The following is a 27,127-nucleotide window of genomic DNA, read 5'->3' on the forward strand; positions in this document are numbered from 1 at the left end:
TTACGATGTATGACTGATGACTCTGTTACCTGGAATGTTTTCACAGTTGGGTTCTTTATGTGAATGGCAAGGAAAAGATAACAGACTGTCCCTCCGTGAATGATGACCGTTGGCATCACATTGCAATCACTTGGAGGAGTTCTGATGGAGCCTGGAAGGTCTATATCGATGGGAAACTATCTGACGGTGGTGTGGGCCTCTCTGTTGGTTCACCCATACCTGGTATGTCTTAGCTAAAGGAATATCATTCCCTTAGATGCCAGACGTGGTGGCGCTTAGATGAACGTCAAGTTTGCTAGCTTTTTTGTCCTTGGTTCTACACAAAGGTCAACAGTTATCTCTCCCATTTTCTACTCCCTGATTACCCAGACTGTGAATTATTACAAGCTTTTCCTAGGTGAACTGTGTGACACTCTGTGTAAGAAATGCATTTGGGGACTTATAGTAAGACTAGCAAGATGCAGGCTGAGTTAACCATGGAAGGTCACTAAATTGTCTTCCAAGGAGGAGAGGAATTACTGGTATGTTTTGGTTGCTTGTTTTGTTTTGTGATTGTTTACAGAGGACACAAGTATATCCAGTGTATAAGCTGGAGCACTGCTAACACTGTCTTTTATGAAGAGGAAAGTTAGAGGTTCCCTGTAGTAAATAAGGAAACATTAAAAGTGTTTCAACAGGAAGTGACATTATCAGGTGAAGTGGGGCGGTGGTTCCTTTTGGTGTTTAAGTATTCTTGTTTTCAACTATCTCTTCTCTGGATAGTGGGACTGCAAGTGGCTTTTATTTTCTTCTTTATTCTTTTCCCGTATTTCATAATGAACATATATTTCCTTTATGGTTAAAAAAAAAAGCATTTCTCTATATTAAAAAAGAAAAACCTGATAGAAGAGTGAAAATAGGTTACAGGGATAGGAAAATAAAGCACAGAGACGGTAATAGTAGCCACCCAAGGAGATGGTTGTCTGACCACAGCAGTAAGAATGAATTGGAGTCCATAAATATTGCGGAGCTCCAGTTGACAGAGCTTAGTGAATGGCTGGCTTCAGTTTGGGTGAGTAGGTCCATTGAAGAGTCTGTTATCTGAGAGAGGAATTCTAGGAACAAGGACAATTATCAGAGCAGGGATTAGGAGTGAAGGAAGAATTTCTATTTGATTTTAGATATATTGGGTTTGAATTCTAATCACAGGACTACATGCAACTAAAAACATAGGTTGATACCACTTTATATCAAATTGACAGAGTTGTTTTTAGTGGTAGGATGTGATTGGCAAGGATTCAGCACAGCAGACACTTTAGAGTGCTGGTATGAAAACTGATGCAACCTTTCTGGGAAGCAATTTAGGAACTTTCATCAAGAACCTTAGAAAAGGGCGCCTGGGTGGCTCAGTTGGTTAAGCGACTGCCTTCGGCTCAGGTCATGATCCTGGAGTCTGGGGATCGAGTCCCGCAACAGGCTCCCTGCTCAGCGGGGAGTCTGCTTCTCCCTCTGACTCTCCCCTGTCTCATGCTCTCTCTCTCTATCTCATTCTCTCTCTCAAATAAATAAATAAAATCTTTAAAAAAAAAAAAGAAGAACCTTAGAGAAACCCTTGGTATGCAACCAACAATTCAACTACCAGGAATCAGACTAAAGGAAATAATCAGTGATCTGAATAAATACTCATGTATCAATATATTTATCTCAGTGATACTTCAGTACCAAACTTGGAAACAACTCCAATATCCAATAAGAAATGGTAGTTTAATTAACTAATTAAGCAAAGTATGGATTATTGTGCATTCATATATAAAATAGCTATTAAAACTCATGAAATGAGAGCATGTCCAAGAAGAAAAAGCCAGATTCAAACATCATATATAGTATGATCCTGAGTTGTGTGTTTTAAAATCTCTCTCACACACACATACGCATATACTAAAAAAATAATAAAAATAAAACCTCGGAGGAAATACACAAAACTGTTAAATGATTTTTTTTTTTCTGGATAAGAGGAATTCCTTATGCTTTATTTTTTCAAATTTTCTCCCGTACGTGTATTAATTTTTAATGAGTAATAAGAAAAGGACGTAGTTTTGGGAAATCATGAAAAGGGGTTCTACATATATCAATTGGCAGGTGAGTGAGATCAGATGGGGAGATTGTTGAAGGAAGAAGAGAGGAGGCCAGGGGTGGAAGCCTAGGTGCCTCAGCATCTTAAGAGGTAGGCAGAGAAGAGAGGCAAAATGAGCACAAAGGTTCAAGAAGAACCAGGAAAGGATGACTTCATGAAAAGAAAGTGGAATCAGCCCAGCCCCTGGCAGGGAACAGGTGGTATCCCCAAGGAGGAGAACTAAAGAGAGTTTAAGGAAGGGACGATTTGCAAAGGTGTGGGCAAGATTAAGAGAACCAAAATATGAAAGTAAAACACACTCATGACTAGCAACAATAGAATGGCACAAGAGATGGGCCCAAAATGACAAGGAGTGGGAGTTGTTGCCAGAATGTAGGCAAACCTAAACCTTGCTGGGAGGAAGGTATCCAGGAAATTAAGCTTCTCTTTCATCCCACTTCCTTATCTTGGGTTGATCCTTCCATTAGCCAGGTATAAACAGAAGCCAGAGGAACAAGGCAACCAGGTGGTGTCAGCCTTTGAGGGCGCAAAGCAGAGTTGAGAAGGGTGGCAGGTGTCTCTGGAGGGGCAAACACAGACCATCCAGTACATCCAGGAAGGACAGTTTAATAGAATGAAATAGCCCAGTAGGAACCAACAAGAAAGAGAAATCACCAGAGGTGAATGTGAGTTTCCGTTGAATTTGGCAGTGAGGTAGCCACTGGCAAATTTAGAGGTCACCTTGGAATTGGTGATAGAAATTTAAGCATTTCAGGGTTACGAAGAAGAAAATGAAGAGCAGCTACTGGTAGTCTGTCATGGAGGGTAACTTCCTGGAATAAAGGAGGCAAAATAAAACTTACCTGTTTTGTTGACATAAAATACACATGCACATATATATATGTGTAGTTTTTATAGTTAAATGTTTGTAAATCTGGTATAATATTCTAAACCCTCTCTGACTATTTTTTAAGTTGCTCTAGAAAAAATATTGAATTTGTCCTTGTAGGTAAAACATACAGTAAATGTAGGTAATTTGGTTTTTCAACAATTTTCCCTGATACCTTTATATTGTCAGTGCTTTCATTAAGTTAGCATGTTTGGAATAACAGACATGAAGTCAATTTTCCTCCTTATTTCTCTCCTCTCTTTAGGTGGTGGTGCCTTAGTTGTTGGGCAAGAACAAGACCAAAAAGGAGAGGGATTCAACCCAGCTGAGTCTTTTGTGGGTTCCATAAGCCAGCTGAACCTCTGGGACTATGTCCTGTCTCCACAGCAGGTCAATTCCATTTTCAGTGTATGACAGTAATGAGATACAAAGGTACAAACCTAGTGAAAATGTGAACAGACTAATGATCCCATATCTTACTGCAGCCTCTGGGTTTTCAGACTTGACCACCGATTTCATTTGATGCTATGGTCGTGGACGAAGCTAAGCAGAGGTTATCTGCAGTCACTTTCAATTAATCCCCTTTTCAGTTTCTTGGTGATGTTTTTAAATTTCATTAGACACGATTATTTTAGGAGACCTTGTAATTTCCAAGCTGGAGAGAATCAGAGAGAATACTGGTTCACATCCCTCTGACTAAAGATGCAGAAATTGAGGGCTGGCCATAAGGCGATGCTTAGAGAGTAACAGGAGCCAGTGGTTAAAGCCAGTCTGGAGTCTGACAGCCTGGGTTCAAATCCCTGTTTGGACCACAGCCTTGTAGTGCTGATTTTGAACATGTTACTCCATCTCCCGAAGCTTCGGTTTTCTTATCTGTGAAGGATGAACAGATAGCATAGTAGAGTTTCGGCATGATCACACACAGCACGGCAGGTATCATCATGGTCTTGTTTGCCCAAAGCGAGGGCTTCTAGAAGTCTACCCTTATTATTATAGTGGCAGAACTTGCCCAGGCCTCAGTTTACCCACCTCTAGATCAGAGGCAGCACACAGGAGAATGAGATGTGGGGAACCTCTATAACACCTTAATAAACTGCAGAGCTTTTTTCTCAGTCAGAATTTCAGACTATCTGGCAACTGGCATATTTGGGAGAGGGGAGGATGGGGATGGAGGAGAGAGAGGGAGGGAAGAGACTTCTCTGTTACCCCTGAAATCATACTGTACAAAAGCCTCCTTCCTTTCACCACCTTCCCCCTCAGATCTGTGAATGTTTTCAAGAGGACTCAATGAGGGTATAATAACTCTGTCATATTGAATCAAATAAGGTTTATCTAAAGACGTGTGTTTAAACTTCCAGGTGAAATCACTGGCTACCTCATGCCCAGAGGAACTCAAAAAAGGAAATGTGTTAGCCTGGCCTGATTTCCTGTCTGGAATTGTGGGAAAAGTGAAGATCAATTACAAGAGCATATTCTGTTCTGGTTAGAATGTTCTTCTTCTGTAAACTGCCATCTCTTGACTACTCCGAGATTTTCCTGCAAAAGGAGACTGTTCAGAATTCACTGTTGGTCAAGTAGTGTGTGCCTGTCTGTCTATTGTTTAGCTAGCAATTCACCTTTACTCTACCTTTATCCAAAGGATTTATTTTTTTAATACTTAAATACATGCTGTATTGGAGAGTACAAAATTCCTTGTGGAGAAAACTTAGACAGTGGTAAAACAAGATTAGGAAAATAGGATGAGAGGAAGGATATGGTTAATTTTTCAAATGCCACCAAAGCCCTATCCTCCTATGTGAGATGGGGTACTCACAACAGGGTACTTCCTAGCAGCCATTAGCACAGGGAGAAAAGCAATGGACATGACAGTCTGCACACCAAATAATCAAACTCTGATCATAAAATTCAATGTATTTGAAGAAGTTTCTAAAGATGTCCTAGAATTCAAGGGTTTTGATAACTTCTAAGTACATTTCATTAATATTTCTAAAATACCCCTTTTTCCTTAAAATACTCAGCTGACTTCTACAGCAAGAGGAGAAGTGGTGACCTCAAACAGTCTTTTTCTAGTCATTTTGCTTGCCAGGCCTCTGGTCACATGTCACCTTGTTTTGGTAGCAGTAGAAAGGCCCTCAGATGCCGGCGCAACATGTGACTTGAGACTCTTGACCTGGCGATGTCGCCATGAGGGTGCTGACAAGCTCTGTGCCTGTGTTCTTTGCCCGCAGATTGCCCACCTTTAGAAGGATCGGTACCTCATCTGCGAACTGCGTCGGCCGACTTAAAGCCAGGCTCCAAAATCAGTGTGTCCTGTGATCCAGGCTTCCAGATGGTTGGGAACCCCGTGCAGTACTGTCTGAATCAAGGACAATGGACACAACCACTCCCCCACTGCGAACGTGAGCTGCCACTGTGGAAGGCATTTCAGTAGCTCCTGACAGATGTTGGAGCATGGGGACATTTTTCAGGAATGCTAGATAAAAGCTAAACACACCACAATAGTAAACACAGTAACTATTCACTGAATAGTTCCCTCTCTATGCGGGGGATGGGTGATGACGAGACTAGCCCTGTGGTTGCACCCCAGGTGCAACAGGGAACCGGATGGGAGGGGAAGACAGAGCTGGGAGCTGGAGCCCCAAGAGAGATGGGTTATGGCTGGGTAGGAAACAGGAAAAGATCTCTTGAGTTGGATGCATCAAGTCATTTATTTATTCAGCGATTTTAAACCACCTACTATGTGCTAGACAGCAATCTATGTTCTAGTGATGCAACAGTTGGAAGAAAGTCTCTTTTATGGAGTTTACACCAGAATAGGAGAGACAGGAAATGACAAGTAAATATTGTTTATTTATGGTAAATAAGAACAAGGGCCAGAAGTAAGAGCTTTGGAGAAAAATAAAGCAAAGTAAGGAAATCCAAAGTGAGGGGCTGGGTGGAAGCAGACTGCTTTATTAGTTAGGGCGATCAGCAAAGTTTCTCCGTGGCATCCATTCTCACCGACATATGTATTTCTCTGTGGCTTGTTTCTCTACTCCCACTACATAGTAGGCTCCACAAGGCAGGAGTCTCTCTCTTTGGTTCATTACTGTAACTTCAGCACCTATGGCAGTGTCTAGCAGGACCTTCATAAATATTTTTTTTTAATTAATGACTTGCATGCCTGCTCTGAGCCAGACCATCTGCTGGATGCCGAGGGCACAGGTCTGGCTGCAGCCGGCTGCCACCCCTCGAGGGCTCTGGATCTGTGTTTATGCGCAGTGGGAAAGTCCCGCTTAACCGCTAGCTTAATATAAACAAAATGTGCTTTGAGCGTTTCGCTCCTCATGTGGTTGTGCTCTTCCTGGCCACATTACAGGCATTAGCTGTGGGGTGCCACCCCCTCTGGAGAATGGCTTTTATTCAGCTGAGGACTTCCATGCTGGCAGCACGGTGACCTATCAGTGCAACAATGGCTACTACCTGTTGGGCGATTCAAGGATGTTCTGTACAGATAATGGGAGCTGGAATGGCATCGCACCATCATGCCTTGGTGAGATCAATCTTGGCAGCACCGCCTGGGTTCATGCTAGCTCCCTGGGAGACAATCTTCCCAAATTCCTGAGGCTTTCTTGTGACATTCCTTTGTTAACTTCATCTCATCCCAGTAAGCTCTGGGCAAGCCACAGTGACAAAGCAGCTGTCCCTAGAGGTGCCAGAAATATTTGGAATTGTTACCAGGCTCAGTATTAAGACTATTTTCATCTATCTCTGTTCTTCTACTTACCACCTATCAAGTGGGGGAATAATAGCTTTTATTGTGTATCTGCAATGTGATCATGACTACTATATTTACTACAGTATATTTTCACTATATCGAAATATCTATGGTGTTATACATTAAGTGATATGTAATGATTTAAAAGTAAAAACAAGTATTTGATACATAAGAAAAATCAATCAACTTCACTACCTGTAAGCTATCTTCATTTTAGACGTTGATGAATGCGCAGTTGGGTCAGATTGTAGTGAGTATGCCTCCTGCCTGAATACAAATGGATCCTACATTTGCTCATGTATCCCACCCCACACAGGAGATGGTAAAAACTGTGCAGGTAACTAGTACATGTGTAATTGGGAAGTTTATTAATTCTTTTATTTATATATTTCAAATGTATGTTATTTAAAAATACAACAATATTTTCAAGTTCAAAGGACAGGTGGAAAAGATAAAAACCATCTTTTAAAAAGACATGTAACTAAAGGAGCTTTAAATTAGCATTGTGCCTCTCCCAACTTCCCAATCTCTGAAAAATAAAACTGAGAGCCAGCTGTATCACCAGAATGTTGGAGTACAAGAATAACAGAGGGGATTTAGAAATATAATCGCTGGCCTCTATGGCCTCACTCAGAGCAAAGAAGATAGATACTTCACCATCAGTATGTTTCCTCTGCCTAAGCCACACAGAATTATGTTATTGAAAAAAACCTGACCTCTTCCCTTATCACATCTCTAGATTTTGTGATAACTTTGATAATACAGGCCCAACTCCCAGAAAATAGAAAGTTAAGAGGAATTCTCAAAATCAAGTCTTACGATGGCATTTACTTTTTGAGAGGGTTCATTTAAAGTCCTTGACTTATGGGGCACCTGGGTGACACAGTCAACTAAGCATCCAACTCTTGATTTCAGCTCAAGTCATGATCTTAGGGTTGCAGTACCAAGCCCCGCATCAGACTCCACACTCAGCACGGAGTGTGCTGGAGATTCTCTCTCTCTCTCTATCTCCTTCTGCACCTCCCCCAACTTGTGTGCGCTCTCTCTCTCTAAAATAAATGAATAAATCTTTTTTCTTTTTTAAAATAAAGTCCTTGACTTCTGGGGTGCCTGGGTGGCTCAGTACGTTAAGCGTCTGGCTCTTGATTTTGGCTCAGGTCATGATCTCAGGGTCGTGAGACTGAGCCCAGCATCAGGCTCCGCGCTGGGTGTGGAACCTGCTTAAGATTCTCTCTCTCCCTCTGCCCCTCCCCACCCCCTCAAAAAAAATAAATAAATAATTTTAAAAATACAAATAAAGTCCTTGATTTATGTGGCCAGAATGACCTTCAGAAAGATTGAATCAATATATCTTCCCTTTTTGATGATGCAAGTATTACATTTACTCATATCCAAGTCTAGTCCTAAATATCCCTTTAACTTACTTCTCTTCCTAGAAGTGGTGACCACCCCCAAATTTGCACATAGGAGGGATTTCTGATCCATAGTCTGTTTGGAAAGGGAGGCTGGGAATTTTTCTCAAATCCGCCTAAGGTACAGCCTTTACATCAATTTGATAGAAGGCCAATTGCTTTTAAAAAGTAGGCATGAAGTTGGGGGAGGTAGGAGTGGCTAAAGTTCTCCTAATAAATGCCCCGGTACCACCACTACTTCCCAGTAAACAGCTCCCTTTCAGCCAGGTAAATTTTGTATATTTTTGTTAGTCACTATGTTTCAAAATACTGTAGTTTAAATGCCTGTTAAATGTGTGTTCTGGTCAATGTCCAGTGTATCCCAGGCCTTCCCATGTCTCCCTTCAAGAGCATTTTCCCCCCAAGATTTAACTGGTACTTTAACTGTAGTGAAATTCTTCTGCTGTGAGACCCTGCATGGTGGTGCAAGCACCACTCATTGTCCCACAAAAACTTTTTCTCTTTTTTAAGAACCCATAAAATGTAAGGCTCCAGGAAATCCAGAAAATGGCCACTCTTCTGGTGAGGTTTATACACTGGGCGCCCAAGTCACTTTCTCGTGTGAGGAAGGATACCAGCTGTTGGGAGTAACCACAATCACGTGTTTGGAGTCTGGAGAATGGAGTCATCTGTTACCATATTGCGAAGGCATGTTTCGTAAATTCCCCCAGATTCATGGTGTTTGGCAATACTAGAAATTTAAGGGATAGATGTGTCATGTGTTAGGTTGTATCAATATTCTTTGTATTTAAAACCCAACTATTGGGGCGCCTGGGTGGCTCAGTCGGTTAAGCGACTGCCTTCGGCCCAGGTCATGATCCTGGAGTCCCGGGATCGAGTCCCGCATCGGGCTCCCTGCTCGGCGGGGAGCCTGCTTCTCCTTCTGACCCTCCTCCCTCTCGTGCTCTCTGTCTCTCTTTCTCTCTCACAAATAAATAAATAAAATCTTAAAAAAAAATAAAATAAAATAAAACCCAACTATTGGGCTCATCTTTAAACATGACAAGATAACTTAGAGCTGCCCTTGAGCTTTTAGAGATTTTTTTTACATGCCGGCCAGAAAAGCAATACTTCCTTTGTTTTTTCCACCTTCTAGCTGTTTACTGTGGTGCACCTGCTATCCCAGAAAATGGTGGCATTGATGGATCAGCATTTACCTATGGCAGTAAAATAACATATAGGTAAGTGTGTAAGATTAAAACTACATTGTAGAAGTTGATGATGTGCTGGCTGTGATCTAAAACTGAAAGAAAGGGGGAAGAAGAATCCCAGAGGATTTTTTTAAATTAATACGAAATTAATTGAATTATGTGTAGTACGAAGGAACCAAGTTCAATAACCTAATGGTGGCAGTCCTGTCTAGAATCCTTAAATCCCTTGACAAGTAACTTATTGTCACCAGCATCGTTGAGGTGCTCTGAGAATGGGTGCCATGGAGGAAGGCCCTGCAAGCTAAGGAATGTTCTTGGTTATAAGCTGGAGGTTTGGCTCAGGCACTCATACTAAACCAGACCGTTCTCAAACTAGGAATTTTCTGTTTGCAGCTACTAATCCATGACATAAACTGGGGGCAAGCCAAACTCTTAATTTTTCTACTTACCACTCAGCAAGGTCCCTATGGGGGAGATGTACAGTGTTCAGCCTTGGAAAACAATCATTTCAAAGCATTATTTCAGTAGAAAAAAAAAAAGAACTCTTCCAATAAATTGTAAAGTGTAAATTCTCAATATTTTTAAAGGTTTTGGCACTGATAAAATTATGCAAATAATAAAGGAAATTATATTCAGTAATCTCCCTTTATCCTCTTTAGGTGTAATAAAGGATATACACTGAATGGTGATAAAGAATCATCCTGTCTTGCTAGCGGTTCTTGGAGTCATTCTCTTCCTATGTGTGAACTGGTCAAGTGTTCTAGTCCTGAAAGCATAAATAATGGGAAATATATTTTGAGTGGGCTTACCTACCTTTCTACAGCATCATATTCATGTGAGAGTGGATACAGGTAAAGTCCATAGACACCAGCCAAGCTTCCTAAAATACCCTGTTACTCATTATTTACTCAGTAGGTTTCATTTGTATATAACTAGCTGACTTTAGATACAAGTTTCTAAATGTAAAAGATACTCTCAAATTTGCTGCTTCATGAAGACTAGCTTATAGTGCTGGGAATGCCTAGGGAAATATTCCACCTAACTTTGACTCTGAGGGCTCTAGTTGAGTCACTGTAAACAGTCATTAAACATGAAAGCAAAAAGTGTTTGGGAAGCTTAACACAATATCTGGATTTTTTTTTTTTTTTTTTTGGTACATAACTTACCACGCTTACACTGAAAATTGTATGGGATGTTACAAAAGCATGTCAGGGTGAGGGCCCAGGTTCTTAATACTGTAAGAGGTTGATTTGATCAGTGCTGTGCGTGGGGGTGTATGCGTGTGTGTTCCAACAGAGGGACAGAAGGGAGAGACTGCAGTCAGAAACTTGGTCAGCAGGATCTGAAGTGAAACAGATCCAGTGACTAGAGAGTTGAGTGATACAGACAGGCAGATTCAGGTAGGCAAACAAAGGTGGCTAAGCCACGCCATTGGGATGCGAGGTTTGTGAAATCAAAGGAAGACCAGAGGTCAGAGTCACGAGCAACGCAGTGCACCTGCCCGGGCTCGGGACAAGGACTGTGCCCTTGGACCTCAGTTACCATGACTTCCTGGGTGTCTGTCTCCATTTTCGCTGGATCCCAACCAGACTATTAACCCCTTCTCATCCAGGTGATGAGTGCCCTACTCCAGCACCAGGGAGCACATTTTATTTTGCAGCCGTTGTGATGTTGTTTTAGCCCATTCGCTGACAGAAGCGCTCTGGAGCCGGCTCACAATCGTCTCCAGAGCAGTGAATAATGGCCATTCTTTCCCAGCTTACAGGGCCCTTCTGTCCTTGGATGCTCGGCCTCAGGCAGCTGGGACAGAGCGCCACCTACCTGCCATCTTGTGGTCTGTGAGGAGCCACCGGCCATCAAAGATGCTGTCATCATCGGGAGGAACTTCACTTTTGGGAACACTGTCACTTACACCTGCAAAGAAGGGTGAGTAACCGTGTGAGGGAAAGAAGCTTTGGGAGCCTCGAGGGAGTGGACACGGCCCCCGCCGTGGAGATGGGCTCCATCGAACACTAAATCACGTTTCCTAGCCGCCAAGGCCAGAGAGAGCTTTATGCTCTTGTTTTCTCCTGTGGCAACAGCGTTTTTCTGGAATTAGAGTAACTTCTCAAATTAAGCCTCGAATAATGGACGTTGGGCAATACAGTGGAAAATAGCTTTCTACTTCACTGAAAGATGCAAAAAGCACATTTAAATAGCCATTTGTGGGGGCGCCTGGGTGGCTCGGTCGGTTAAATAGGCATTTGTGTATTTATCTTCGGCAAACCTGAAGGCAAGACTTTGAGTCACAACCTAAAGGTGACATGTCTGCAGGGGAAAAAAGATCATAAAGCTCAGGACTTTCTATTTTTAATGATCTCAGTTCATTCAGAGGTAAAATTTGAAAAACAAGGAAGCAGATTACAAAGGGCTTTCACACTCACTGTCTCATTGGCTCCTCACAAAAGCCCTGTGAGGTACAGAGAAAGGGGAGGCTCCCCCTGGGGTGGTGTCTGCTTAGCATCTCAGGGAGGTGATAAGGAAGTGAGGGGTAAGTGAATCCCAGGACTTCTGACTTGAATTTATTTCATTGCTTCCCCACCACCCCCCATGCTCCTTTAATAAATATTTTCACCATGAATAATAGTGCTTTCATGAAGCTCCAGATTGACCAGAGGTATTTTTCACACAGTTGGAAGCAGCACCAGCAGAGAGTTGCCACTTTCTGGATTTGTAGCTCAGCTCTGTCCTTCACTGTGTGGCTTTGGGAAAATGTATCACCTCTCTGTGCTTCGAGTGGCCTACATAAAAACAATTTCATTAAAGGTTCATACTTACGGATACTGTGAAAAATAAAATGCCTAGTATAAAGCCTGGCCTAGCCAGGGGGAAAAAATTAATTCAACCAACTTTGCCGTTATTATGACTGAAACACAAATGAGATGGCAGTTTCTATTCTATCATAGAAGTTGAAGTTCATTTCACCTGGAGAGAGGACAGTCCTGGTAGTACAGGACTGCCAGCAGGGGGTGACAATATTTTTTTTTTTTTGCAAAAAGTTCCTGAGAGTCAAACACTTAGATGAATAGCTGATGGAAATCCCAAATCTTTTTGTTTAAATTTTGTATTGTTATGTTAATCACATACATTACATCATTAGTTTTTGGTGTAGTGCTCCATGATTCATTGTTTGTGTATAACACCCAGTGCTCCATGCAGAACGTGCCCTCCTCAATACCCATCACCAGGCTAACCCATCCTCCCACCCCCCTCCCCTCTAGAACCCTCAGTTTGTTTTTCAGAGTCCATTGTCTCTCATGGTTTGTCTACCCCTCCGATTTCCCCCCCTTCATTCTTCCCCTCCTGCTATCTTCTTCTTCTTCTTCTTTTTTTTTTTTTAACATATATTGTATTATATGTTTCAGAGGTACAGATCTGTGATTCAACAGTCTTGCACAATTCACGGCGCTTACCAGAGCACATACCCTCCCCAGTGTCTTATCACCCCGTCACCCCATCCCTCCCACCCCACCCCCCACTCCAGCAACACTCAGTTTGTTTCCTGAGATTAAGAATTCCTCATATCAGTGAGGTCATATGATACATGTCTTTCTCTGTTTGACTTATTTCACTCAGCATAATACCCTCCAGTTCTATCCATGTCGTTGCAAATGGCAAGATGTCATTCCTTTTGATGGCTGCATAATATTCCATTGTATATATGTACCACCTCTTCCTTATCCATTCATCTGTCGATGGACATCTTGGCTCTTTCCACAGTTTGGCTATTGTGGACATTGCTGCTATAAACATCGGGGTGCACGTACCCTTTCAGATCCCTACTTTTGTATCTTTGGGGTAAATACCCAGTAGTGCAATTGTTGGATCATATGGTAGCTCTATTTTCAACTTTTTGAGGAACCTCCATACAGTTTTCCAGAGTGGCTGCACCAGCTTGCATTCCCACCAACAGTGTAGGAGGGTTCCCCTTTCTCCGCATCCCCGCGAGCATCTGTTGTTTCCTGACTTGTTAATTTTAGCCATTTTGACTGGTGTGGGGTGATATCTCATTGAGGTTTTGATTTGGGGAAATCCCAAATCTTAACACCTTCTTAAGTGAAAAAGAAATCTTTGATATTAAAATGGGGGGATGAGTGAAATAGGTAAAGGGGATTAAAAGTATACTTACCTTGAGGAGCACTTGATGAGTAATGTAGAGAATTGAATCACTGTATTACACACCTGAAACTGATATAACACTGTATGTTAACTCTACTAGAATTAAAATTAAATAAATAAATAAAATGTCAGTGCAAGAGTTAGCTTTCTTTGGCCCCATATCTATCTCTCCCCTATAAATTAACTCATTTAAAAACTGCTTCGGGCTCTCTGCTCAGCGGGGAACCTGATTCTCCCTCTCCCTCTGCTGCTCCCCCTGCTGTGCTCTCTCACTCTCTCTCTCCCTCCCTCTCTCTCTCTGTGTCAAATAAATAAATAAATAAAATCTTTTAAAAAAATAAATAAAAAACAAAAACTGCTCCCTAACGAACTACACAGGACTATTTGAGATTAGTCATCTCAGTGTTTGTGAAATCTTATAAAATACAAATGTTCCAAATAATAGCTAGATCTTGACAAAAACAAGTAATGAATTATCACCATATAAAGCTAGAAAATAAAAAATATATTTTAGGGGTGCCTGGGTCGCTCAGTCAGTTAAGTGGCTTCTTTCCGCTCAAGTCATGATCCCAGGGTCCTGGGATTGAGCCTCGGGTCAGGGCCCCTGCTCTGTAGTGAGTCTGCTTCTCCCTCTGCCCCCGCTCTAGCTCGTGCTTGCTCACACTCTCTCTCAAATAAATAAATAAAATCTTAAAAAAAGAAAAAGATGGGGCGCCTGGGTGGCTCAGTCGTTGGGCGTCTGCCTTCGGCTCGGGTCATGATCTCAGGGTCCTGGGATCGAGCCCCGCATCGGGCTTCCTGCTTGGCCGGGAGCCTGCTTCTCCCTCTCCCTTTGCTGCTCCCCCTACTTGTGTTCTCTCTCTTTCTCTCTGTGTCAAATAAATAAATAAAATCTTTAAAAATAAATAAATAATTTTTTAAAGAAAGAAAAATATATTTTAAAAAATTATCCAAAGATAAGTGGTGGTATTTTACTATAGTTCTTCTCAGAATTTTGTCTTTACATATGTTTTTTTAATATTAAAGGTCGTGCTATACATATAAATTTACATTTTTCTTCTCTTTACAAATTGTTCACCTAAATTATATCATGAGAATTCTGAGTCTGCCTAATATTAAGTCTATATGTTATAGGAAAGGGCTTTATTAAAAGAAGCACTAAAGACACTAATTAAAATTACAACAAATCCATACATTTGTAGAGGGTTTTCCATTCTCCCAGGGCTTTCGTGCACATTATCTTGTGTGCTCCCTTCTATGATGGTGGAGGTTTGGCAGAATAAGTAGTATTCCAACTTTAGAGTTAAAACTTGAAGGGATTGGACCATAGTATCTTGCATATTCCTTCTGGTCTAGGCAAGCAGAAACTCTGTATGAGAGCTTTTATCTCATCGAAAACTTGGAAACCAAATCTACCCACCTAAATCATGTATGTATTGAAGGGTATGAGAACAGTTTTATGAAAGTGCTTTATATATCCATTAAGAACTAGATATAAAATGGCTTTATTATTTTCTCTGTCATCATTATTGCTATCTACAGTGATGACATTTTAATAATGTAGGGGAAACTGTCTTAAATAGTTAAGTTAATAGAAAGTATCTACAGTCACAAATCACTACCACCTACACTTTGTTCTAAAAGGAAAAAAAAATAAGCTATTAAGGGATAGTTACATTTTTTTTTCTGGAAGTGAAACTTTTGGTGAGAGGAAGAACACTGATGCCCCTTGGCATACCCCTGCTCCACCGTGGGATGCTATGAGGATGGCCAGGAAAGAAGAAAGAAAGCCTTCGTACTCCTCTTTTTGCTGGCCAAATGGTTAATGAAACATTTGAAATATACAGAAAAACACAAATAGTAATTATCAATATCTACTTAAAGTTACCTGGGTATGCATTTTTTTTTTTTAAAGATTTATTTATTTTAGAGAGAGACAGAGAGAGCACAAGCAGGAGGGGCAGGGAGAGGGAGAAGCTCTCAAGTAGACTCCATGATGAGCACTGAGCCCAACTCCGTGCTGGATCCCACGACCCTGAGATCACGACCTGAGCTGAAACCAAGAGTCAGATGCTTAACTGACTGGGCCACCCAGGCGCCCCTCCTAGGCATCCATTCTTGAAAGAAAAGTACATGTTATATTTTTGCCATAGTTATTGTGGCTCTTTTTTTATGAAAGAAATATAATATTATAAATATAACAAAAAGCTATTCTCATCACTTTTCCATTCTCCCCAAAATATCAAATGGGCATTTTTGTCCTTATTCCATATGTATGTCCCCATAAACATTCTATTGATTTATGTGTTTTAATTTCTATATATATCACTTTGTACTCTGTCCTTTTGAAGTTTGATTTTTTTTTTATACTTTCCATGTTTTTTTACATTTTTCTCTATTGATACATGTAAATCAACGAATTTATTTTAACAGCTGTATGGTATTCCCTTGGAAGAATGAGTTATCTGTAAGTTACTCATTTCCTTACTGGCAGAAGGTTAATTTGTTTCTCCTTTATTTGCTGATGTAACAGTTCTGAAGTAAATATCCCTGCATGTGTCTCTTGGTACATATGAGTATGACTATCTCTGGCCCAGATGCCAAAAGTTGAAGTTGTTGAGTCATGAAATATGCATATCTTAAACTGTACGAGATAGTGCTTGATATTTATCAGTTATTTCCTTTTTATTTTGTTTTGTGTGTGTGTGTCAAATTTAAGAAATCATCCCTACCCCGAGGTCATACTGAGTACCTTTGCCTTTCTCCTGAATGACTCAAAGATCTTGGAAAGCACAAATTTCCATCCCTTCTCTTGTCTTAAATGTTTTATCACTGTCTGTATTTTACTTCCCTCTTATTTTATGACTTTTCAAATTAGTCATTTTTTAATATAGTCCATGTTTATTTAGATTTACTCACGAAGGCAGAAGGCAGTGTTTATTAAACTCTTCATCACCACTGTGTTTTGCACCCCATTCTGTTCTTTTGGGTTTAATATTTCTACTTCCTGAAGTATATCCATTACATATTTTTTTCAGTAAGTATCAGCATATTCTATAATCTTTTTCTGAAAATAATAGTATTTTACCTTTGCTCTTGAATTAGAGTTTAGAGGAGACAAGTCTACATTAATAGTTTTCTTCCAAAGACATTTTTTTTAAAGATTTTTATTTATTTATTCATGAGAGTCAGAGAAAGAGGCAGAGGAAGAAACAGGCTCCCTGCTGAGCAGGGAGCCCGATGCGGAACTCGATCCCAGGACCCTGGGATCATGACCCGAGCCAAAGGCAGACGCTTAACCATCTGAGCCACCCAGGCGCCCCCCATAGACATTTTTAAAAATATTATTCCATTGCCTTTTGGCTTCTAATGTTGCTACTGAGGATTCCGTCATCAGTCTGTTAGTGGTTCTTAACCAGGGGCAGTGTTGCCCAGCAGGGACATTAGGCAATGTCTGGAGACATTTTTGGTTGTCACAGTTGAGGGGAGGGTGCTCCTAGCTCTAGTGCATAGAGTCCAGGGATGCTGCTAAACAGCCTACAATGCACAAAACAGCACCCCACAACCCAGAATTGTCTGGTCCCAAATAGTGCTGAGATTGAGAAACTCTGATGGAATTGTTGTTCCTCTATAAGTAGTATCTTTTCCCTTTGGTTTTTATTTTTAATTTGTCTTTGTTGTTCTGGTATTTCCTTATGATATAACTAAACGTGTATTTATTGTCATTCATCTTATTCAGGACTCACTGTACTTCTTACATCTGAGAATTCATGTCTTTTACCAATCTTAGCATAGTCTCAGCTATTTTCACTTCAAATATTCCCTCCTCTTCACTTTCTCTTTTCTGTAATTCTTTAAGTCTTATGAGATATGTATTGGACCTTTTCTTTCTGTCTCCATATTTATTAACCTGTCACATTTTCCAGCACTTTATAAACTTGGGCTGCATTTAGGTATTTTTTCACATATCTTGTAGTTTACAGTGTTTTTTCTACTATCTGTAATCTGCTTTTAAATGTATCCATTAATTTTTTTTAATCTTTACTTTCTATATATTTGCTTCTAGAATTTATATATTTGTTTTTCAAATATTTCTTTTAAAATAGTCTCTTCTTTTTAAATAGGATTTTGAGTCTTTTTTCTTTAATTATGTCAACATACTTATCTCATATAATTTTTTAGATTTTAGATCACTTTTCTGCTACCTCAATTTATTGGTGCTCTAATCTTGCTGTTTGTTCTGCCTGCTGACTCACTCATGATGGAAAACATGCTTGTGTATGTTTTGTAATTTCAGATTGTGTCCTTATAGTAAGCAGGACTTGTTTTATCTGTGATAGTCCCTTATGGTTTAAATGTGTGAATTATTTTTTCTACCAGGAACCCATGGAATATCACCAACTAAGAAACCAATTTTACATTAATTTATAAGTTTGAAGGCTTTCCATACAAAGTAAATGGCATAAATTCTAACCTCAGATCCACATGAGATGAGATGTAGGGATTGCTGCCTTAGCAGGGACTTGATTTTCCCACCTAGAGCTCTGACAAATACAGAGATCTCATTTGTCCTGTCACTGGGCCTCTGGGTGGAATTTTTCTACTTAATATCCTTTCAGTGAATGTCCTTCTAGGACAAAGGTTTATGCCAGAGACTCAGCTATTACTCTCTTTCAACTCCGGGGTTACATTTCCTATCATCTCTCCTTCCCTTCCCTGTCCAATCTGATGGCAGTCACAGCATTCAGCCACAAGCTTACTTCTCTGTTGTTAATTTCCTCCTTATTTCTGGCATGTGCATCTAAAATAACTTCTGTTATATTTCATCAAGTATGATGTAGGGAAGGTTTTCAGACTATGGTATAGCCAGAACTAGAAGTTTTCTTCCTTCACTCCTTTTCTATTTCTTCCCCCCACAAGGAATTGATTGGCGTAGGCCAACATGCACTGTATCTGTTCTATTCCAGGATGGTGTCACTGTGTTCAAGTCATGGCTTTTGTGCAGTGGGCCTGTTTGTGCAATAGGCCTCTGTCTCCTTCAGCTTCCTGAGATGCTGTTGGCTTGATAGGAGGGTTAGAGCCTATTTCCTCTCCAGCTGTCTCAACTCCCACTGCCCTGCACACTGTCTGAGCCACCCCCGCCTGCTTTTTTTTTTTTAAATATTTTATTTATTTATTGGACAGAGAGAGAGAGCACGAGCAGGAACACAAGCAGAGGGAGTGGGAGAGGGAGAAGCAGGCTTCCCGCCGAGCAGGGAGCCCGATGCAGGGCTCGATCCCAGGACCCTGGGATCATGACCTGAGCCGAAGGCAGACACTTAACGACTGAGCCACCCAGGCGCTTCCCCCCCCCCCCCCCGCCTGCTTCTTGAGTGCACATACACACATTCTTGCTTTGGTCCTAGGGTTGTTTCTTCTCATATTGGTGTTCTGCTTTGCACAGACCTTCCCTTGAAATAAGGAGGAAAGAACCACTCTCAACTTAAGGATGGAAGAGCAAATACTTTAGGAGACAGGAGTAGTAAGATGAATGCCAGGGAAGGAAAGAAGCAAGGAGTACATTTCTGCCTCTTGTCCTAAGATTGACCTTCCACATTTACCTTTTATCAAAACACTAGGCTGGAAGTTTGCAGCTGTTTGCCCAAATAAATAAAATGATAACTTGTTTCCCATTTTCCTTTTCATCCTTATGTGTCTTCTTTCTTGGTGAGAAGCTCAGGGGAAAGGAAGAGTCATTGAAATCCTAAAATCCTCATAGAATGTTCCCCTTTGATTCTTCTTAAATGTAAATTTTTAAATGCAATTACTGAATGCACTAAGATAAAATTTTTGATCATTTTTAGTTGAAAACAGAATTAACTGCTGATGCAGATTTCTACTTTCCATTGCTCTTATTAAATTGCAGCTATTTACATATCTAGTATGCTGCTCTTTTAAGGCTCTTAGACGGTTCTTTCAAAAGGGAAGAGCTAATAATTCACTGGGGAGCTCTCTCATAAAGCTTCCCACATGCTCATTAGTTGGCTTCCACTCAGTGTGTGAATCAAATCACTGAAAATTGTATCTGAAGATTACTCCGCCCATTCTCAAAGAATTTTTCAATATTATTCCAGAAATATGCTAATGAATTACAGCAAATTCATCCTGAGATATGTCCTTCTGTGGCATCATTATAATATTTTTTTTTAAAGATTTTTATTTATTTATTTGACAGAGAGAGACACAGCGAGAGAGGGAACACAAGCAGGGGGAGGGGGAGAGGGAGAAGCAGGCTCCCCGCAGAGCAGGGAGCCCGATGTGGGACTCGATCCCGGGACTCCAGGATCATGACCTGAGCCGAAGGCAGTCGCTTAACCGACTGAGCCACCCAGGCGCCCCTGGCATCATTATAATATTGATGGGCCATTTTTCCTTGGAATTATGGAGTAGGACAATTTGTCTTATAATATGTATGGCCTGATTTTAAATAATTGACTGCAGTAGCATTCCCAGTGTCTCTTGAATGAGAATGCAGAATGTCACAGAATAAAATTAAATATTCCAGCATTTTAGATTTGTGCCAATACCAGTTTTCCTGCTTTGGTAGCCAACATTTATAGGATGGATGTATGTCATCATCTGTATAAAACTTTATCATTTTTTGAAATGATTTTTTTTTGAGAGAGAGAGTGTGTGTGTAAGCAGGGAGGGGCAGAGTGAGAGGGAGAGAATCTCAGGCAGGCTCTGCGCCCAGTGTGGAACCCAGCTCAGCTCAGGGCTCGATTTCACAGCCCTGAGATCATGACCTGAGCCAAAATCAAGAGTCAGACGCTTAACCGACTGCGTCACCCAGGTGCCCCAAATGATTCTTTTAAACAAATAAGCAGGTGAAATATGTTGCGCAGAAATTGTAATACACCTTCAGTCTTCTAACGTAAGGAAATAATGCAGCAGTTGGATCAGAGACCAGTCATAGTTCAATCTAGGCAATAGCTAACAATTCCTTACTTTTTGTGATTTGGAATATATATACCTCTTTAGCATCTTCAAAGACTAACTTTTGTATTTTGGAAGATAGTTATTTTTAATAAACCTCAATCCCTATCTTTACTGAGCATTTTATCTAAAGTACTGGCTTTGGTTCCACATCTTGAAACCTCTCCGTGTACATTTCTCTGCACCAGCGAAATGCCAGCCCATTCAAGTGTTCATAGCTTGGTCCTGAGGTTCTCCTACAGATAGATCAGTAGAGCTAAGTGGGAGGCTTCAGTGAAAGATCCCAGCCCTTCACACATCTCCTGACTGAGAAATGATCGCTCATGCTGGCGCAGGGAGACAGGCATTTCAGCCAGCTCAGCCTCCAGTCTGCACTTCTTTCTCATAAATGAACATGATTCTGAGTGTGTTCCTCTCAGAATCATTCTGAGCCTATTCCAATAGGTCTGTCGTCCATTTTCAGTTGTGGTACCCAAAGCTGAATGCACAATGATACATGCAAGTTAGAATGTGGCAGAGATAAAAATGCCACATCTTGGGGCTGACATATACACACGTACAGAGGTAACAATTTATTTTATTTCTCTTCTTCTCTTTCTAAATAAATGAGTTTCTAGAAATGCGGTCACCCTTTCAGGATGCCGCCATTGACTCATTCAACTTAATTTCAGTGGAACTCCAAAGTCTTTCATACTGGCTGTCACTAAGCCAGGTTTTCCATCTGTGCAGTTTTTCTTCACTGTGTATATACAGCACATTCCATCTTATCTTTGTTGAATATTATCCTGTAAGATTAGAAACATTGAGCTGGACCATAAACAGTTCCCCACCCTACAGTTACGTGTTTATTATAAACTGATGGACGTAGGAACTAAGGACAGTTTTATGGCATTCACAAGATATGAAACTCCCAACGAGGCTACTTCTATAAATCAGTACTCTTTGGGTCATCCAGTTAATAAACCACTTAAATATCTTTCTGTCCCAGAGACATTTTGTCTGCTAAAATCTTACGAGAGTCCTTGTAAAAGAACCTGTCAGGAACCATTTCCTGTGCCTCCCATATCTCTACCCATCAACGATCACGACCTGTCAAAATACACAAGATCCTAGTGATCACAACTTCAGGGGTCAGATGCCATTCCTAACTATTTGTAAGTTCCCAGAATGCCCCAGCCGTATCACACTCCAAGCTCTTTGTTCATGTTACTTCTCAGTCTTGAGTGATTCCTTTTCTACTCTTCTTCTCTCATGACTCCTCTCAAAAGCCATTTCCACAGGGAAGCCTTTCCTCCCCTTTCCATTCTTGAGGTAGAATTAATCATTTCTCCTTTAAGCAACTACTGTAGGTGTGAAAGGGCCTATAATGCACCAGGCAGTGGGTGGGGTAAGGAGGGCGGGATGGACACAGATGTGTAAACAAGCAAATGCATGAGCATTGCATTGTGCACCAAGGAAGTGGCTTTGGCCCATAGCATGGTCCTTGAGAATTATGTAATGAAGGACTAAATGTTGATTGGGAGTCATAAAGAAAAGTCAAGATCTTAGGTTAGGTTCTAAGAAATTATGGGTAGTGATGAAAACACATTCTTTAAATTCATTTATTCATAATATATGTATTTAGTGGTAATCTTCCATTACTTTACAGAAGAACTTTGCTATGATTTTTCATTAGGGAAGAGTAGTTGGTGGAGATTTTCTTTAAGATCAGGGGTCAGAGACCTAACAAAGTGCTGCCAAATTACTATACACACTTTTTGTATCCTTAAGAGGCTTTGAAGAAGGAACGTTCTGGAGGCAGATGCTTCTACCTCAGAGTAGCTGGGCCCATGAAATAAGGGGAGCATTTTATAGATGGTACAATGGATCCTAGTAAATCAGGGATGTCTCAGGTGTTGTTTGTGAACTTCCACCAATGAAATACACTAGCAGCATCAAGGGGCCCATGAAAATAATGATGCATGGTTCAAAGTGTGCAGAGGATGTAAATTGTGCTATAAAAATATAAAACATCAGGAGTCTCTATAAATGGAACTTATACTCAGAGCACATTCTACACAGGAACAGTAGAATCTGGGCACTCAGACCTGGATAATGGATTTTTTAATAATAAAATTATGCCTTTAGCATATTGTCTTTATATACCTTCCTATATCCTCCTAGACAGAAGCCATCTAAAAACTTAATAAGTTTGAATTCTAATAGGAAGAGCAGAGCTTATCCATAACAATGAATTGCAGCAGACCCTAATTAGAGACTGCACATAGTGGTCAGGGATGTCTGTGAGTATTTCAAGACGACTTCTGTCCATAGCAGGATAAATGGCCCTAGGTAGGGTGAATGCATAAGTCTCTGCTGATGCTCTACCATTTTCTCCTTGATCTTTCATGAATCTGGCCAGTGAGGGGGACAAACTCCAACCTCTCTATCATAGCAGATTCCTTATAAAGCTAAAAGGGACCTTAGGATAAATGTTTGCTAACTAATGACTTAAGAATCTTTGCTGAAAGGTGGGTCAAATAATTTGTACTAGGTGACACTGCAATGCAGTTTCCACAGGACATCTGCAAATTATGATCTGCCTCATTTTAAAAAAGAGAAAGGGAAGGCAACAGCAATGTCATGGAAAAGGGTAAGTGTTGGAATCTTGTAAATCAAATTCAGTTTTTTAACTCGGCTGCTTGCAACTGTGTGACTCCAGACAGGTCTCTTAGCCTGTGGAACCACCATTCACTCATCTGTAAAATGAAAAAATTAATATGTCTAAACAGGATTAAATTAGGTGCCTAATTATTTTGGTCCCCTTATCCTTCATTAGTATCAAAATGACAGACGACTCAGGTGTTAGACATTCCTTTAAAATTCTGTCATCTTTCTCTTCAGTGAGAAAGCGAGAATCAAGTTAAGAATGACTCACATGTAATTATTCTAATACTACATACTGTAATATTTTGTTCTCCTTCATTGAGAGAGCACTTGAGAATAATTTACGATTTTTACAAGTCATCAATCTGTCACCCTCTGTGGGAAAATATCTGTTAAATGCATAAAGAAAGACTGAGAGTTATTAAGCAAAATTGATTCATACTTGCAGAACACAGCTTGAAATGCTAACACTTGGTTGGGTAAGAGTTTAGGAAGCCCTGGAGACTAAAATTACAATCATTGCTTTAAATTTCACTGAATACAAGTAAGTGCATGAGTTATGTGTGGGCTGCATATGGTTCATTAGCGCTTTTGTTTCAAAGACTAGTGATAAAATCAGCCAACTAAAACCATCTATAGACAGATGATGTTTTAAATTTAAACCAAGTCATTTTTATTTTTAAAGAAATGTGCAACAATTTTTAGAGGTCCTTAAATAGCAAAAATTTTAAATCCACTTCCCTTTCTAAACAAGCATTATATTAATATCAAGATGTATTTCTATATCTTAAATGAAGGTCATTTGATCAGTAAGCTCAGTATTTGAGCAGTAAATATTTTCTTTTCTTTCCAGGTTTTTATTTAAATTCTAGTTAGTTAACATACAGTGTAAATTTAGTTTCAGGTGTAGAATTTAATGATTTAACAGTTACATACAACACCTGGTGCTCATCACAAGTGCACTCCTTAATCCCCATCACGTATTTAACCCATCCCCCCCGCCCACCTCCCCTCTGGTAACCATCGGTTTGTTCTCTATAGTTAAGGGTCTGTTTCTTGGTTCTCCTCTCTTTTTTTTTCTCCCCTATGTTCATTTGTTTTGTTTCTTAAATTCCACATATGAGTGAAGTCATATGGTATTTGTCTTTCTCTGACTTATTTCGTTTATCATAGTACTCTAGCTCCACCCATGTCATTGCAAATTGCAAGAATTCATTCTTTTTATGGCTGAGTAATATTCCACTGTATATGTATACACCACATCTTCTTTATCCATTCATCAGTTGGTGGACATTTCAGCTCTTTCAATAATTTGGCTATTGTTGGGTAAATACACAGTGGTACAATTGCTGGATCATAGGGTAGTTCTATTTTTAACTTTTTGAGGAACCTCCATACTATATTCCAGAGTGACTGCACTAGTTTGCCTTTCCACCAACAGTGCAAGAGGGTTCCTTACTCTCCACATACTCGCCAATACTTGTTGTTTCTTGTGTTTTTTATTTTAGCTATTCTGACAGGTGTGAGGTGATATCTCTTATAGTTTTGATTTGTATTTCCCTGATGATGAGTGATGTTGAACATCTTTTCATGTTTCTGTTGGCCATCTATATGTCTTCTTTGGAAAAATGTCTATTCATGTCTTCTGCCCATTTTTTTGCTGGATTATTTGTTTTTTGGGTGTTGAGTTACATAAATTCTTTATATATTTTGGATACTAACCCTTTATCAGATATGTCATTTGCAAATATCTTCTCCCAGTCCATAGGTTGCCTTTTAGTTTTGTTGATGTTTCCTTCACTATGCAGAAGCTTTTTTATTTTGATGTAGTCCCAATAGTTTATTTTTGCTTTTGTTTCTCTTGCCCTAAGGGACCTACCTAGAAAAATGTTGCTATGGCTGATGTCAAAAAGACTACTGCCTATGTTTTCTTCTAGGAATTTTATGGTTTCAGGTCTCACATTTAGGTCTTTAATCCATTTTGAATGTATTTTTGTGTATGGTTTAAGAAGTGGTCCAGTTTCATTCTTTTGCATGTTGCTCTCCAGTTTTCCCAACACCCTTTGTTGAAGAGACTGTCTTTTTTCCATTGTGTATTCTTTCCTGCTTTATGAAAGATTAATTGACCATATAATTGTGGGTTTATTTCTGGATTTCTATTCTGTTCCATTGATCTATGTGTCTATTTTTGTGCCAGTACCATACTGTTTTCATGACTACAGCTTTGTAATATAACTTGAAGTCTAGAATTGTGATGCCTCCAGCTTTGCTTTTCTATTTCAAGTTTGCTTTGGCTGCTTGGGGTCTTTTGTGGTTCCATAAAAATTTTAGGATTGTTTGTTCTAGCTGTGTGAAGAATGCTGGTGGTATTTTGATAGAGATTGCATTAAATCTGTAGATTGCTTTGGGTAATATGGACATTTTAATAATATTTGTTCATCCAATCCATGAGCATGGAATATTTTTCCATTTCTTTGTATCCTCCTCTATTTCTTTCATAAGTGTTCTATAGTTTTCAGAGTATAGATCTTTTACCTCTTTGGTTAGGTTTATTCCTAGGTAGCTTATGGTTTTTGGTGCACTTGTAAATGGGATTGATTTCTTGATTTCTCTTTCTGCTGCTTCATTAATGGTGTATAGAAACACAACAGATTTCTGTACATTGATTTTGTATCCTGCAACTTTACTGAATTTGTGTATCAGTTCTAGCAATTTTTTGGTGGAGTCTTTTGGGTTTTCTATATAGAGTATCATGTCATCTGCGAATAGTGAAGTCTGACTTCTTCCTTACCAATTTGGATGCCTTTTATTTCTTTGTGTTGTCTGATTGCTGTGGCTAGGACTTCCAGTACTATGTTAAATAATAGTGGAGAGAGTGGACATCCCTGTTTTGTTCCTGACTGTAGAGGAAAAGCTCTCCTTTTTTTCCCATTAAGGATGATATTAGCTGTGGGGTCTTTCATATGTGGCCTTTATTATGTGAGGTATGTTTCCTCTAACCCTACTTTGTTAAGGGTTTTTATCATGAGTAGATGTTGCACTTTGTCAAATGCTTTTTCTGTTATCTATTGAAAGGTCTTATCCTTTCTTTTATAAAAGTGCTATATCACATTGATTGACTTGTGAATATTGAACCACCCTTGCAGCCCAGGAATAAATCCCACTTGATTGTGGTGAATGATTCTTTTAATGTACTGTTGGATTCAATTTGCTAGGATTTTATTGACAATTTTTGCATCCATGTTCATCAGGGATATTGGCCTGTAGTTCTCTTTTTTAGTGGAGTCTTTATCTGATTTTGGTATCAAGGTAGTGCTGGATTCATAGAATGAATTTGGAAGTTTTCCTTCCTTTCCTATTTTTTGGAATAGAGAAGAATATGTATTAACTCGTCTTTAAATGTCTGGTAGAGTTCATCTCTGAAGACATCTGGTCTTGGACTTTTGTTTGTTGGGAGTTTTTGGATAATTGATTCAACTTCTTCGCTGATTGTTCAAGTTTTCTATTTCTTCCTGTTTCAGTTTTAGTAATTTATATGTTTCTAGGAATTTACTGTTTCTTCCAGGTTGTCTAATTTGTTGGCATATAGTTTTTCATAGTATTCTCTTATAATTGTTTGTATTTCTGTGGTTATTTCTCTTCTCTTATTTGTGATTTTATTTATTTGAGTCCTTTGTCATTTCTTTTTGATAAGTCTGGCTAGGGGTTTATCAACTTTATTGATTTTTTTCAAAGAACCAGCTCATGGTTTCATTGATCTGTTCTATTGTCTTTTTTAGTTTCTGTATCATTTAGTTCTGCTCTATTCTTTATTATTCCCTTCCTTCTGCTGGTTTTAGGTTTTTGTTGTTGTTGTTCTTTTTCCTTACACCCTTTAGGTGTAAGGTTAGGTTGTTTATTTGAGATTTTTCTTACTTCTTGAGGTACGCCTGTACTTGCTATAAACTTCCCTCTTAGGACCACCACTTTTGCTGCATCCAACAGTTTTGAACTGATGTGTTTTCATTT

The 27,127-nt window shown here is 39.7% G+C and overlaps 1 protein-coding gene across 4 annotated transcripts in view; it reads left to right on the forward strand.

Moving 5' to 3' along the window:
• The window catches only part of SVEP1 (sushi, von Willebrand factor type A, EGF and pentraxin domain containing 1), a 193,148-nt gene that overhangs the window by 122,894 nt on the left and 43,127 nt on the right, over positions 1 to 27,127 (forward strand). For 2 of the 4 annotated variants that reach the window (XM_035016091.1, XM_035016094.1), the window contains 10 exons: positions 47 to 222; positions 3,247 to 3,371; positions 4,340 to 4,463; positions 5,210 to 5,380; positions 6,340 to 6,513; positions 6,956 to 7,075; positions 8,661 to 8,837; positions 9,286 to 9,370; positions 10,000 to 10,191; positions 11,099 to 11,266. In XM_035016091.1, the coding sequence (XP_034871982.1) occupies positions 47 to 222; positions 3,247 to 3,371; positions 4,340 to 4,463; positions 5,210 to 5,380; positions 6,340 to 6,513; positions 6,956 to 7,075; positions 8,661 to 8,837; positions 9,286 to 9,370; positions 10,000 to 10,191; positions 11,099 to 11,266 (1,512 nt within the window). The remainder of the gene's footprint in view (positions 1 to 46; positions 223 to 3,246; positions 3,372 to 4,339; positions 4,464 to 5,209; positions 5,381 to 6,339; positions 6,514 to 6,955; positions 7,076 to 8,660; positions 8,838 to 9,285; positions 9,371 to 9,999; positions 10,192 to 11,098; positions 11,267 to 27,127) is intronic. The other 2 variants (XM_035016093.1, XM_035016092.1) reach the window with 2 other exon arrangements.

Source organism: Mirounga leonina, unplaced genomic scaffold (assembly GCF_011800145.1).
Source record: "Mirounga leonina isolate KUSES-001 unplaced genomic scaffold, KU_Mleo_1.0 Mir_170, whole genome shotgun sequence".
In the NCBI taxonomy this organism is placed as follows: domain Eukaryota; kingdom Metazoa; phylum Chordata; class Mammalia; order Carnivora; family Phocidae; genus Mirounga; species Mirounga leonina.